General features: G+C 53.6%; 6 protein-coding genes across 6 annotated transcripts; 3 read left to right on the top strand and 3 right to left on the bottom strand.

Moving 5' to 3' along the window:
• Positions 1 to 56: 56 nt before the first annotated feature.
• Positions 57 to 1,184, bottom strand: MYCGRDRAFT_107068 (uncharacterized protein; the record flags this gene model as incomplete). The annotated part of the gene is made up of 1 exon (XM_003856118.1): positions 57 to 1,184. One exon carries the CDS (start codon positions 1,182 to 1,184, stop codon positions 57 to 59), a length of 1,128 nt encoding a protein of 375 aa, XP_003856166.1.
• Positions 1,185 to 3,549: 2,365 nt separating this feature from the next.
• Positions 3,550 to 4,033, top strand: MYCGRDRAFT_102274 (uncharacterized protein; the record flags this gene model as incomplete). Its single annotated transcript, XM_003857439.1, has 1 exon — positions 3,550 to 4,033. A coding segment is annotated over one exon (417 nt), but the record flags the coding sequence as incomplete, so codon positions are not given.
• A 1,802-nt stretch (positions 4,034 to 5,835) lies between these two features.
• On the top strand, positions 5,836 to 6,363 carry MYCGRDRAFT_78381 (uncharacterized protein; the record flags this gene model as incomplete). Its single annotated transcript, XM_003857440.1, has 1 exon — positions 5,836 to 6,363. The coding sequence occupies one exon, from the start codon at positions 5,899 to 5,901 to the stop codon at positions 6,109 to 6,111; it is 213 nt and encodes a 70-aa protein (XP_003857488.1).
• Positions 6,364 to 6,787: 424 nt separating this feature from the next.
• Positions 6,788 to 7,549, bottom strand: MYCGRDRAFT_89182 (uncharacterized protein; the record flags this gene model as incomplete). Its single annotated transcript, XM_003856117.1, has 3 exons — positions 6,788 to 7,017; positions 7,136 to 7,372; positions 7,537 to 7,549. 3 exons carry the CDS (start codon positions 7,547 to 7,549, stop codon positions 6,788 to 6,790), a joined length of 480 nt encoding a protein of 159 aa, XP_003856165.1.
• Positions 7,550 to 8,900: 1,351 nt separating this feature from the next.
• On the bottom strand, positions 8,901 to 10,223 carry MYCGRDRAFT_107066 (uncharacterized protein; the record flags this gene model as incomplete). The annotated part of the gene is made up of 2 exons (XM_003856116.1): positions 8,901 to 9,387; positions 9,445 to 10,223. 2 exons carry the CDS (start codon positions 10,221 to 10,223, stop codon positions 8,901 to 8,903), a joined length of 1,266 nt encoding a protein of 421 aa, XP_003856164.1.
• A 1,838-nt stretch (positions 10,224 to 12,061) lies between these two features.
• Positions 12,062 to 13,366, top strand: MYCGRDRAFT_98380 (uncharacterized protein; the record flags this gene model as incomplete). The annotated part of the gene is made up of 2 exons (XM_003857441.1): positions 12,062 to 12,140; positions 12,201 to 13,366. The coding sequence occupies 2 exons, from the start codon at positions 12,062 to 12,064 to the stop codon at positions 13,364 to 13,366; spliced, it is 1,245 nt and encodes a 414-aa protein (XP_003857489.1).
• Between the last annotated feature and the right edge of the window lie 1,207 nt (positions 13,367 to 14,573).

Genomic DNA, 14,573 nt, shown 5'->3' with positions numbered 1-14,573 from the left:
TGTACAATCGGGCTTGAAGGTATACTGTACACCACGCATGGCTTCTTCGACATCATCTACCACACTCGGCACAACGGCATCCCGCCTATCCTCCTTTCCGCGCATTCTCTCGCCTCCATGATGCCCTTGTCGGTGCTCACCGCCATGATCTCGCCAATCTGTGTCAATGGCTTCACTTCACCCGCTTGATGCCCTCTCACCACCCGTCCCAAGTCTCGACTGCTCAGCAATATCCTCTTTGTGGGCTTGCTGATCATCCTCGCCTTGCTGAGCACCGGACTGCTTTCGTAGTACTTTAGACCCAGCCATAGTCGACGAGATGCGCGGTTCTCTTGCGTGACGACACCTTCTGCGTCGAGCATCTTCGGGTCTTCGAAGGCTTCTTTGGGTAGTGTGACGGATTGATTAGGAATGTCCAGTCCCATGGCTGAGATGGTAATGCCTCCTCTTTTGATGTCCAGCTCGGTACGGAGAGCATACTTTCCGGCGACGGCGGCCAAGGTGTCGAAGTCGAATCGTACCTGCGAAAGCTCCTCTTGCGACACGTTGCTGTAGCGAATGTAAACCTCTCGCTGCTCGGGAGAGAGGTGCTTCAGGACATCTTCTTGGAGTGCTTCTGGTGTGAGCTCAGCTTCTCTGTCTCCAGCAAATCTTGATGTTGACTCTCCCGCCTCCCACCGTACTCTTGTCTGCTGTTCATATCGCTCTCTTTCGATATCCGATCTCCGCTCTTCCTCGAGTGCCTCAATCTGAGCACGGATATCCGCGATGAATCGCACGACCTGCTGCGGCCAGCCCTGAGCTTCCAAATCTTCCAGACTCCTCCGGCTGTGCTGTTGAGCGAATTCAAGAGCCTCGTGGGTGAATCCCATCCCTCGTAATTGTGTCCGCGTCATGCCATGTCTGACTGTCAATGCGAGTGCAGCCTCGGGACTGCGGGGATTCCGACCTGCCGCGCCTTGTGGATGATTAGAGACGTGGTGATTATCTCTCGGTCCTGGAGCAAAGCAGGACGCCGGAGGTGATGCGCCTCCGAGTTTGACCTGGGATAGAAAGCCTTGCTTTTGCAGCAGCAGTGCCAATGACAGGTGCCATTTTGTGTAAGGAATCGATGTAAGTCCGAGGCGAGCGAGAGATGCGTTTTGGAGATGCGAGCATACGTTGGCGAGGTTGACCAAGGACATGTCGGCGATGGTCCAGAGGGAGGCGTGCTGGCCGCGATGGCCGAACAATCGATGTCGCGTGCCTCAATTCGAAATCGGGAAATCGGTTCGTTTTTCGTATCGGTTACGTCCAGATGCGTGCTCGACTCGGTTTCCTGGTCATCGATGGTTGTCCATCCAATGTCGCCAAAAAAGATGTCCAAGGGTACTTCAATTTGTCGAATCCTAGATGATGTCTACAGCGGAGGTATCGGCCGCCGTATTCTACAAAAGCTCACACCAGCAACCACACCTCCTCATTGGTTCTCCTAAGCGCTGGAGGTCGACGCACATGCGACCGCCACGGCCTTGGTTGCTTGGTCTGACCGGCATGTAGAAGTATTAAATGTCAGGTAAGGAAGCTCTCTTCTCATGCTCACTGCTCTCCTCGTCGAATTGGCATTCCGGACCATTGCGTTGCTGCTAAACGTCTGGGCTGCCCCCCGTTTGACATCGAGATACATTGAAGCCTTCACTGAGATCGCGAGAGCCTATATCACCATTATCGACCTGCTGTATACGCACGAGAGGCTACCACTGCGAGTCTGACACGTCTACTTCCTTGGAGAGGACAACACCAAAATGCCGGCAGGGCCAGGTGAAGCACTTCTCACTACGCTGTATGTGTTGACAATATCTCGGCCAGACCTTCTTGAACTGACTGAAGCTCCCATCAGCTTTGCGGACGTTCACTACTACTTCAGCGATCCATCGTCGAGACCGCCTCATCATCGTTTCGACAAAGGTAGCTACGTTTACCTCTTCCACAACGCCACGCGAAGTCAAGCCAAGATCGAGATTGCGAACAATGCTGGCAGTCCTCACCAGGATGCCTTCTTTGGCTACTTGAACGTTGCTTATGTGCGGTACTCCTACCTCCAGCCAACACTGTGTACTCTCTTTATCAACACAGGAGCAGTTCCCGACCAATCGACATGGCATCTGCCAACACTCGACCCGAAAAATGAGCAGAAGTCCATGTACAAGCTGCACGCATTAGATGTATACTTGTGGACCGAGAAAGATGCCACTGCATTCTTGGGACATCTCAAGGCTGTACTCAACGCTGCTCAGCTTGAAATCAAGAATGCGCCGAATGTTGGAGGCGCAGGATCCCCTCATGTTGAACATCGAGATTCCATGAGTCCAGTGGTGCAGCAATTGGAGAGAACGGCCATCGGATCGCAGTTGCCTCCCAGAGGAGATAGTGTTGTCTCTGCTCAGTCAATGCCTGGTCCACCATTATCACAGGGCTTCGAAGCGTCTCCAAGTGCTACACCCATGGCATACAACCCTGCCGCACCACCAGCGCCGGAGCCCGTTCAATATCGAGAGAGGACGCCTCCCCCGGATGATGGCACAGGCACAGGACTAGCTGCAGCTGCCAAGTATGATAGTGTTCCGCATACACATCACCCTGGTCCAGGCATCATGTATCAAAGTTCGGCTCAAACCACACCCCAGCAGGCGTATCAGTTCAGCGGTCCACCTCAGCAGCCCTCACAGCTTTCTCAGACTAGCTTCGCCGGCCCTCCACAGGTCGCGTCGCAAGGTAGTGTACCACCGCCGCCTCAATCGCCGCCGCCTCACCAGCAACGTGCTCCTTCGTTTGGTCCGATGGCTCAGAGCACACTACCACAGTCTCCATCGCCACATCATCAATCGAGCCAGCGACAGTCATCGTACGGAGGTCCAGGTACAACTCAGTACGCCAACTACAACCCGCAAGGTCACTACGGTAACCAGCCAGGTACTCCCGGTTTTAATTCGCAGCTTCCACCAACTCCTTCCGCTCCTCCTTCGTACAGCGGACCAGGTGGCCTGCAGTCACCTGGCCTGCCGCCTCCACCTTCAACAACATTTCAGCCGCAGCAGCAAGTCCCTGTTGGAGGTTACAACAATTACTCGTACAGTGCAGCACAGGCACATCAGCCCGGTGACTTGAACAACACAGGTGCGTATGTCGGCGATCTGCACAATCAGGTATATCGTCCGACGCAGCAGGAAGAGCAGCCGTACGTCAAGCCGCAAAGACAGAGCCAGGCACTTGCGGGAGAGGGGAAACCAGCGTTGGCGGGCAGGGTGGAGGGCAATGTCAATAAGTATCTGAAGAAGCTGGACAAGTTGTGGTGATGGGGAGGCAATACGTAGAGTGTGAATCGACAATATGAGCGCAAGATATAAGCAAGTACAGAAGATGCTGTGGAACGTGGTGGTGCTGGCCTCGGAGTATATATATTCGTGTTGCTAGGACCCACTTTAGACGTTTGTTGATCGTCCACAACAAACGTCACGTTTTCCTTCAACTCACCAAGCTTGATCACCATCCTTGGTCTCGACTACACATCCTTGACTACTCCCACCTGCGCACACACCACTGTCGATACTTCACACTCTCCACTTCGCCGCTGTCATGGCACGGAGAAGCTCAGCACGTCTGCGCGAGCGCTCCACCACCCCGAAGCGCGTGTCGCTGTCCCACGATGCCATTACACGCACACCACGCACAATGCCCGCCAAACTCAGCTCTCTTCAGGAGAGCGACGAGATGCCCGGCGCATTCCCGAGCTCCGTCTCGCCCTCAGAGAACAAGCTGGTGCTGAACCCAGTGATTCCGAAGAACCTCGCGACACCCTCGAAAGCCACACCCATCAAGCCCTCGGAGCAGGAAATGCACCCCCAACTTCACCATCAGTCCACGGCGAAGCCATTGGATGAAGCACGTCACCTGGGATTCTCCAACATGGGAGCTCACACCGAACCACCACGTCAGACGAACCGCCTCGCAATGCTGCAGGGCACTCCTACCCGAGCTCGCGACCTCGAGCAAGAAGCCAGATCCCCCAGCTACCACTTCACGTTCCGTCGCGAACACTCACTCGAGCTGAGTCCCGAGGCAAAAGCACTGATGTACGAGAAGCGTGAAGAAGCGGCAAAGATTCGAGAGCAGATGATTGCGGATGGCGAGGGACCACAACCCATGGCGGACACTCTTTCACGGAGAAAGGCGACGCCCAAGGGCAGATTCAGCTCGGCCCATGATGGCATGTTTGAAAAGATGGACTCTATCGCAGGGCACGCATCGGCATATCGAGCTAAGCAGTTCAAGCCGGTCACTTCATCGATCGACGAGAAGATGCATGCGCCATCGGCATCGAAGAAGTCGCTCAAGCGCAGCCCATCAAAGGCTGAGCTTGACGAGGCACACAATACCCCTACCCGTGGGACGCCGCAGAACTTTAAGATTTCGACTTCGTCATTCAAGGGCAGTGCTATCCCCCGCTCTGCTTCGACAAAGGACCTCAAACCTACACACTCAACGGAACCAAGCTCGCCGGCCAAGCGTGTCAAGCGGGCTGGACATGAAGATGTGTCTGCCACGCGGCTAGCTTCAAGTGATGAGGAGAAGTCGGCTCCGACCACACCTCAGTCAAAATCGAAGCCGTCTCAGAGCAACGTCAGCTACCCAGATCTCTCTGCACTAACGACACCCACACAGTCTTCGCTTGCTCGCGCTGCCAGCATCAAGTCGACGAAGACTAGCAAGATCCCTGCTCCACAATTCACCCCAGCCAAGGTGCCTACATCGATCCTGAAGAAGACGTCTCAATTTGCAGAGGAGAAGCCAGCGACTCCGCTCTTGCACCGCTCCCCGTCCAAGCCATCCTTCCTCTCGCGGCCGGTAGGAGGCGAGACAATCTCGGAGGAGTCACACATTGAGAAGCCCAAGGCTATGATGGATCCGCAACATGCGCGCACTCCAGCAAAGTCTGGAATGGCAAAGAGGCTTGCCGAACATGAGGGACAAGACAACGTTCCCCGAGAGAAGCCTGCGCCGCTGCTGGCGCGGTCTCCAGTCAAGTCAGGGACCATCAAATCTCATCATCTCGAGACTGGAGAGAAGGAAACCGCCGCGACAGCTACACCTCTTCTCTCACGGTCACCTGCAAAACTGCCGGCAACCAACCCCTTCAGTACGACCACGATCGCGGAGACTCCTGGTAACAGCATGGGGTCTAAGCTTCTCGGTCGTTTCAATCTCCTTCGAAAATCTCCGATGAAGTCCATTCTCCGCACACCACAACGTCTCTACTCTGACGATCCAGCTAAGATCGCAGCGGGAACACACATGGCGACTCCGCCAAAGAATTCTAGCAAGTCTCTGATTGCCGCGCCACCGGCAACAGCTCCCGTCCGGAAGCACGTCGACTTCAGCTCGTCCACTTTGGCTCGTGCGGTCAAAGCACAAAGCGCAACTCCCTCCACTCCCACGAAGGATTCCACTTCATCACCCAAGTCCGCCCACACAATGCCAGTGCCCACTGCTCCGTCAGAGAAGAACATCACGTACCCATCCTTGGTCGAGAAAGACCGCCTTCTCAGCCCGTCTCCCGAGAAGCGCCGCCAGACATCAGGACCAGGAGACTTTACGTTCCGCGCCGACAACGATAGAATCGTCTTCGAGTCACCGCATGCTCCTGCTTCCTCGAAGAAGGCCCAACGTCCGTCTACTATTCGCTTCATCTCCGCCGATGCGATCGCACCCCCTGCTCCCATTGCGGGCAGCAAGAAGCGCAAGCACGAATTCGAGGACCGTGCTGTGGTTGAAGACATGGCGACTGCTTCCAACAAGGAGAACACTGACGCTGGCGGGGCGGACGAGGACCACGAAGATGAGCAACGCCCAGTCAAGCGCATGAAGCCTAGTGGCCCGGATTCATCAGCGAAGAAGGCGGTGCAGACAAAGCCCGTGGTGGAGAGACGCACGACGCTTGGAGTGAAGCCAAAGGGCACAAAGACAGTATCGGCTGCGGCGGCTGGTGCAGCTGGTGCGATTAAGAAGCGCGTCAGTACGACCATCAGCCAGGCGAGGTTGAACGCTCTTTCGCAGCCGAAGAAGAGGGGTTGATTGATGGTACAATGAGGTTGGTTTGTCGTCAGAATGAAGTTGAAAGGGCTCAGGATGAATGATGTACGATACGGGGACAGAATGACTCTGTATGCGATGACGGCGTTATGGAAGAAAAGGCTGGTATCAGGGCCGGGTTCAACCTGGGGGTTGTTTACGGCAGTATCATAACGGCTCGGCATTTCGTATAGCGCTGATTTGGCCGGATTGGAGCTCAGCGGTCATGATCAGGAAATGGGCGTTGAAGGATGCACGAATGGTCGATACTGTAGACGAGATGAATGTACAATATGTCTATGAAGTGTCCTTTTGCTCGACCATTGCTGACTTGTATCAGGACGTATCCACCGCGACCGACATCAGCGTACTAGCTCTTCCACTGTTTCTTGCGGACCGACCACATCGCCGACCCAAGATACCGATCCAATTCCCGTCCGAAGCAATTTAGCGCGTATGGTCCTGTTCGTAATGGCATGCTCCCTGGCATATGTAGGAGGCAAGAGAATTGTCGGCTCCAGGTGGGTGTACGAGCCGGATTTACTGGTTATGGATGATCATTCCGTAGCGCTAATGTGGGACGCATCTGTTGTTGTACGGAGCACCCGGACAATGGCACTAAACCGTCCATTGGTCAGCGTAAATTGGTCTCCAGCGTGCGGTGAGAAAGGGGTCATACTCACGTAGCCACCTGGGCAAGTGCCACAGTAAGTGCCGGCGAAGCGTCCGCCCACATTACAGCAGGAGAATTTCCGTTTATGTTGGTCTTTGTGATGTCCGCTTCTCGCGAGACCAGCGAGCTGTTTGCAAAGTCGACGATGCGAAGATCAAACTCGTCCGTAAGCAGAAAGTTGCGCAGAGCGATGTCTAAGACCAGAACTCCACTCTCATGGCAACGAGCAATAACATCTGTGGCTTGAAGAGCCCATTGCCATCTCCAAGACATTGATGGCGGCCCGTGGCGAGAGATGAGTTCGTGTAGAGATCCATTCGGGTAGTATTCTCAACCTGATGCCGTTGTTCATACATCCGAGGCACTCAGCAACGCCGGAAACATTTTGCAATCGCCTGTAGACCTCCTTCTCGGCCTCCAGGGATTCGCCATGAGCCTCGATCTCACCACTCGGCTGTATTTCTCCGAGAAGGCTTGGGATCTTCAAAACGTGATCTTCATAACGAACCACGAAGCCGTCGGCATCGTTGCCAATCACTTTGGCAGAGTCGACACGGCTGCCGTCGGCGAGGATGATGCAGGCCATGAGACCTGGAATAGACGAGAATTGGAGAATTGGAGCAGCGCCGTTGTTTGCGAATCCTCATGACCCGCCTGAAAGGGAGATTGCTGACATGATGAGAGGCTCGTCCCGTGCCAACCAGTAGTCTCTCTCTGCGTCTTCAGATACAGTTCCACTCTAAGTTACAACACACCTTTGACCTCCATTGTATGTGTCTTCCGACACCGGACAGGGAATGGAATGAGTTACCTTACTTTCGAGTGTCCCGTCTGCTGCGCGAGGGGTGCAGAGGCACCGGAACGCGCGTTTGACGATGATAACTGCAAAGACGACACCCCAACGCAAATTGTGGTTTCCCCAATCCCAGGCTTCTTGCGGGACTCAGATGTTCGAATAATGGGCGCGCTACCAGTCCAGCGTTCGAGCCTGGTGTCGTCGGCTGCTTTGATTGGCAAACCCCTTTTCGAGCCTGGGGTGCTCGTCGCTTTTCGAGCCCGCTCACCGTTTTTCGAGCCTGACCGTCGCCTTTCGTGTTCCGCTCCAATGCCGACGTATGCTCGTTGTCCCTCCCCGATCTACCTGCAACCGTGCCTACCCTTCTAAACGACAATCGAAATGCAAGTGTTGCAGCAGGCAATTAAGATGTCCAGTGCCAGGAAAGCATAGCGAGGATCGAGTTCAAGAGCTTGAGCTGACATTGTACACCGATAATTAGTCGGCTTTGGCAAGTTTTTGCACCGTCACACAGGATCCTACCCCATGAGACAACGCTATAGAGCGTACGCGAGAGCGAGAGTGAGCATGGGCGAATAGCATGCGCAGTCTACGGCTGCGGAAACGACATGAGCGGGGGAGTGCGTGGAAACGGGTCTCGGAGAGCAGGAAGTGCCTGAAGTTCCATTGCTGACTTTCCACTCTGATGTCGTCCCCTGGCCCGGTTGGGGAACGATGTAGCAGCTGGCTAATTACCTTATAAGATGGCCTTCCCACCTCTCGCCGCACCTCCACCTCTCTCCCTCTGAGACTTGAACCCCAAATCTCTAACTACCTACCACCGCACACCGAAACGTGCGACATGGAGCGGAGCGATGATCCTCGGCCCACCCGACCGGCCACCCATGAGGAGGACCCGCGACGGCATTATCAGACACAGCTGGAATACTGACGGAACGAAATACGTCTCGCTCGGGGAACTCGCCACGCTGCACGACGACAGCTACGAGCGTCTTGCCGCAGGCGGTGGAGGTGGTGGAGGCAGACGAGTCTTCGGATGGAGAGGAAGAAGGGGGGACGAAGGGGAGGAGCAAGGGGAGGAGGGTGAGCGGGTGTAGGGAGATGTGTGTGAAGAGCACGGGAGTCAGCATGGAGCTGAAACCTCTGGCGAATCAAGAATCGAGACTGCAGAGGCACACGCGCTTTGTACTGTTACATTACTCGTTGATGACTCGTGAGAAGCTGAAAGGGAGCCCTCGCCAAAAATTCGAAAAGATACACCGAAGCACCGCCATCCCGCTCTCACATGGTCAAGACCTAGCTGTATTTTTGCACTCGCACTATTCAACCCAGATGACGACTATGCTCTTGAAGCCACCATGCCAGACACCTCTCAACAAATCGGTCTCGAGGGGTCATTGTGCTGTTCCCGCAGGTCGAGGATGTCGCTTGAGGAGCTGTTCCTTTCGCTCTCTTACCACGCTTCGGAGCTGTGGCGTTTGCACTTGTCCCATCTGGGTTAACGCGGCCCATCTGGCCGTACACATCTCTCGCAATTTTCTGTTGTGACAGTAACAGAGAGCCGACTTCTACATACACCTCGGCTCGTTGAGCGGGCGTGAAGATGTCGCGATCGAGATGGTCAACTACCAGGCCAAGGTTGGCGTAGTCCCGCTTCGAGATGACTTCATTGTCGTCAAGCCGACCTTCGAAGTACAGCCTGACGCACTTGATGCTGCGGGCGAAAAAGGCGGCAGTGTAGAAGAAACAGCCGGTGGCGAGACACTTTCCTTGCGTGACGACTGCGTGTGGAGTACCGGGTCCCTGTATGCTGAAGATACTCGTTAGCGGTATGTACAAGACCACTACATGCCATAAAAGAACATACAGGCAGTCACCCTCGCCGATAGCTACGACAGATATGCCGTCGGGATAATTCACAAATGCCGTCCCATGGAGATAGAACATCTTTCGACAAAACTCCCAGTCCCCATTTGGAAAATACCAACACTTCTCGCCCTGAAGTCCGACAACAGCTGTACAGTAACCCGCTTGATCGGCGTGGAAGGGCGACGCAACTGGGCCCGCGGTAAGTAGCATCCAATCGTACGATGTGATTTGCGGATAATCGCTTCGTGTCCAAGTTCCAGCCTCGTACCTTGACTTTATAAGCACGACCAAATCGACCTCTGCGATGGCAGCAGGTCTGAACGTGTGAGAGGATTGATTGCACACGTCGAGCAGGTTGATAGGCACAGGTTTGATGTCATGCAGCATAGTCTGGCGGACCTCGTCCATGCTGATCGCACGCGTAGTCTTTCCATCCTTGCCAGGTTTCCTAGCCGGCTGGTAAGCCCAGCCCTTAGCTGATCCCATGGAAGCGACCTGTTTGGCGATGTCCCACGAATGTGTCGGCGCGAGTAAAGCTTCCCGAGGGACGAAAGTTGGCTGGAAAGCCTTCTGCAAGGTGCGAAGGAGCTCGTGGGAATGGCGGACTATTGCAACGTTGAACGGAATCCGCGAGCCCAGAAGAGAACACGCCGTAGCGAAGATTTCGGGTTTTGTCAGATCAGTCAAACCGTACGCGGTCTCCTGAGCGATATCTGATGGTACAGGAACCTGCGCGACATCGTGTAAAGACTTAATGAGGCGCCAATTGGCATCCATGATATCGCCTCCTTGTGCATGCGGTAAGGCTGTCAGCTCAGGCTTTTGAAGTCGTTTCCGCTTTATGAACTTCTCCCTTTCCCTCTTGAACTGCTGACGGTCTCGATCCAACTGCGCTTTTCTGGCGGACGGCATCCCAGTAGCGCGCGGGCTTACTTGCGAATGTGTGAGGTGCAGTTGCGAGTGTGGATAGATCGGTAATGGAAAGTCGGTATCAAAGGGTGAGTATTTGAAAGTCAGAGCGACGAAGGTTAGAAAACAAAGGGCGGGCTTGCCAAGCGAGAGGTAGACTCGGGAAGCGATGGATCGGCTCGAAAAGCAAGGGATGAATTATTGGCGGGCTCGCAAAGCGACGCATGGGCTCGAAAAGCGATGGCGCAGCTCGAAAAGCGGAACAGCTCGAAAAGCGTAGGGGAGGTTGCTGCCTCCATTCCGAAGTTACTGCCACTACGCGATTTGGGCATTCTACGATTAGGAGCAGATATGTCTACCGGCTCTCCGTAGGGACATTTTTACGCTTTGTCGCCTACGAAAATATTCCTTAAGGCATAGAGAGTTATACGAGCGATAAAGACGTAGTCTCGCATTCCCGTCGCCGTCGCTATCGCCGTCGCCGTAAACTTGCTCTTCGAAATATTTAAGCATAGCGCGCGTATATTGTAGTACAGAATATACTAAGTCCGTACCCTATAATTCGCGTATAGAGTAACGGCGACAACGACGATTTTCCTATTTCTATAGAGATAGATCGAGCGATTAGCTCCGTTTAAACTCGATGTACTACTTCTTCCGCTCGATAGGCATATCGTTGCCTATTAGCAAGCACACTTTGTATATCTGTAATTGGAAAAATAGGTAGTGGCAGTAACTTACGTATGGTACACCATCCTACGGCCCGCATTAGGTCTGCACCTTCTTATTCGAGCAGCGATCGCCACTCTTAAGTCCGGATTCCAAGATAAAGCGCTAACAGCTTTTAGGAAACCTTATTCCGTATGTCGAATATCTCATAATCCCTCCCCGACAGCTCCCTTTTCTTTCCCTTAACGACTTTCTCTCCATCCGGTGTTCTAAGGTAACCCTTATATACGGCCGACCTCTAAGGCTAATGTGCCATAGTCGCACATTCACACACTCGCACGCTCGACTAGTTGTACTACGCCGCAGGTCATGGGCCTCGCCTGCCCATGCTTGTTCATTAACGTCGACGTAGGGGAAGAGCGTGCGGCGAAATGCACCGGTATCTGCTGCGAAGACCTCGAAGAGAATAACATCCTGCTTAGTCAGAGTTGAGGGCGGATTGTTAGACGCATCTGCGGACATAGTAGAGGCTGGGCATCCGGTAGTAACAAGAAAAGCGAGACGACCCGAGGCCGATGCAATGTTTACCGGTTAACCTGATCGCTAAGCGCGGGGCATGCGAAGGCCAGGACGTCACCCTTGCCCATTGGTCATCACAGCGAGGGCAACGCATCGGGAACTTCTTCGGAGTGCCATCAACTCGATCCTGAACTGGGATTGTAGCCCATTATAAAGTATTCAGTAGAGGCCGACCACCGTCTGGACAAGCTTGGCGGCAGGATCAGGCGGTGGTTAATGGAGCAGAGTAAGGGCGAAGGGGACGGCTGGCATTTTGTTTACTAAGGTTGACATTAGGCGAAGTGGAGCTATCTCGATTTGGTAAGGTCGAAAACGCCTCGGCCGTAACCCTTGCTTCCGGGCAAAGCCGCAGTAGACTGCGGCTGAATCCGTGTGGAGAAAATCAATCAATCAATCTGAAAGAAGTTGATAGTATATTCGATTCTTATTTTGTTATGCTGTCGGCTAGAAGTCCGAAGATGAAAAAAACTCTCGAATGCGGCCAGGAAGTCAGAACGGACTTCGCACTGGCACCTGGTTACAGAAACTTGAACCATGGTAAGAATACTACCAGCGAGCACTTGTGACCTATAGGCCCTCTGACTTTGACACTGACAGGCTCATACGGGACTTACCCTATTCCCGTCCGCACAACATTTCGCAACTTCCAAGAACTTACCGAAGCTCGGCCGGACGCGTTCGTGCGATATGAGTATCGTACACACCTGTTAAATGAGTGTCGCGGGGCAGTCGAGGACTACCTTCACGCGCCCAAGGATACTTGTGTCTTTGTGCCGAACGCAACCACCGGCGTTGAGACTGTTTTGCGGAACATACAGTACGATGAAGGCGACGTGGTTATCGGCTTCGCCACGTTGTATGAGGCGTTTGCCAACACGCTCAGATATCTCACTCAGACGACCCCGCTCAGAGTGCACATGATCGAGTATACATTGCCCGTCTCTAATGCGTTTCTTTGTGATGCGCTGGAAATGGCCATAAAAACCATCAGAGCGGGAGGCTTGAGGCCAAGGCTGCTCCTGTTCGACACCATCAATACGCTCCCAGGAGTTCGTATGCCATTTGAGCGGCTTACCAAGCTCTGCAAAATGTACGACATTTGGTCCTGTATCGATGGGGCGCACGGAATCGGTCATATACCGCTGGACCTCCAAGATCTGGACCCTGACTTCTTCGTCACAAATTGCCACAAGTGGCTTTACACGCCACGAGGGAGCGGTATCCTATACGTACCTGTCCGCAACCAACATCTTCTACGATCTACATTGCCAACAAGCTTCGGGTTTGGGGACAATTTCGTAGCCAACTTCGCCAGCTGCGGCACTCTGGACGACACGCCATATCTTTGTGTGCCGGATGCGCTTGGCTGGCGGGCCTCACTGACCTGGCAAGGGCAGACAGGAGAGGTTGCTATCACTTCATACATGTTTCACCTTGCGAGAAGTGGCGGCGAAGCTGTGGCGAGAATCTTGGGGACTGAGGTTCTGGAAAACGAAGATGGAACTCTGGGCGACTGCGCTCTTACTAATGTTCGCCTGCCTATTGGAGCTTTATTTCATGAGACTGAAGGCTCCAAAGTCCCCGAGGATATTGGAGAATGGATTATGCGGACCATGATACTTGAACGTCGCACTGCCGTTAACGTTTTCCTTTACGCAGATGCATGGTGGGCCCGGCTCAGCGCTCCAGTGTATGCCACGTTAGAGGATTTTGAGGTTGCTGGACGACATTTGCGAGAACTATGCGAAAGCATTGATAAGTAGAGCCTATAATAGCTGAAAGCAGGCTGCTTGTTGGATTGGATGTTACATGTCGTGTCGTGTAATTGTATGTCGTAGATCGCCCTTTGACCGCTATTGTCGTGTCGTGGATAGCCGATATAGCAATCTAATTACAACTGTATTCGCGAATAAGGAGGCCGATTTTGAGTTCCCACGCTAACTCGTACGTACAAAGGAATCTTGTTAGGGTAACCCCTCCTCTTTACCGCCTAATTACTGATATGGTGTAGCTACTACACAGCAACGGTGAGGTCGTCATGGGTGGTTTCTAGGATTTCCCCGGTAGGCAATCCTTTCGTAAGTATCACTACTAGGGATTCGACATCAATCTGTACCGTTTACGGCTGTCCCGGACTGGGAAGATGAATTGTTCTAGCTAATGCTTCATTTTCGTGCCGAGACCTGTTGTATATCCATGGATATCCACTGTATTTAGCTACCCAGCCTCTCGTTGTGTCGTGGATCTACCCTTAGATCTAAGACAATCCAATCCAACAAGCAGCCTAGCTGAAATATCATTCCACATTCCAAAAGATCCAAGCGAATCCGGCCGAGGTCATTGCCATAGTACTGGCAAAGCAAGCAAATAGTATGGTGAGATATGGATTCCGGGCAGCTGGAGACACCGCGAGTCCCAAAAGCGCGTTGATAGCTACGGTCAGCATCGTGACAGCCTGTAAAGTCGACTTCATGTGCGACGCGGCCTTATTGTATGCGTATTCGGAACCAGCGACCGACCACAACATCTCTCCGAGCGCACCGGTAAAGTGTATGGGGATTTGCAGCATCACGCTTGCCTTGTTTGGCTTGCTACCATCATGGCTCGAATCGCATGATTGTAGCGCCCGACCGAGGGTCCCTAGTCGCATGGATGAGCAAGGCCACAGCAGAATGATGTGTTGTTCGACATTCATGGGAGTGAATCCCTGCCCTGGACTGATACAACCTTTGTTGAGTTCTGTGAGGGCAACCTGAAGACAGGACGTTGAAGGAACTGTCGAATCGAGCATGGTCTGTGAACGCCTGTTCACGTGGATGAAGACCCGGCACCTCAGCTCCGATGTGCTGACACGACACGCCAAGATCAATTCTTGATTGATGGCCACGCCCGCATCTCCTCATTCTTCTTGTCCAAAATGGAAAGTGCAACACACCCAAACAGCTGAGCGGAGCGGACAGGCGTCGGTGT

The sequence above is a fragment of the Zymoseptoria tritici genome, chromosome 1, assembly GCF_000219625.1.
Source record: "Zymoseptoria tritici IPO323 chromosome 1, whole genome shotgun sequence".
NCBI classification, from domain to species: domain Eukaryota; kingdom Fungi; phylum Ascomycota; class Dothideomycetes; order Mycosphaerellales; family Mycosphaerellaceae; genus Zymoseptoria; species Zymoseptoria tritici.
Note: the sequence above shows the minus strand (reverse complement) of the source record. Positions and strands in the feature narration are given on the sequence as shown.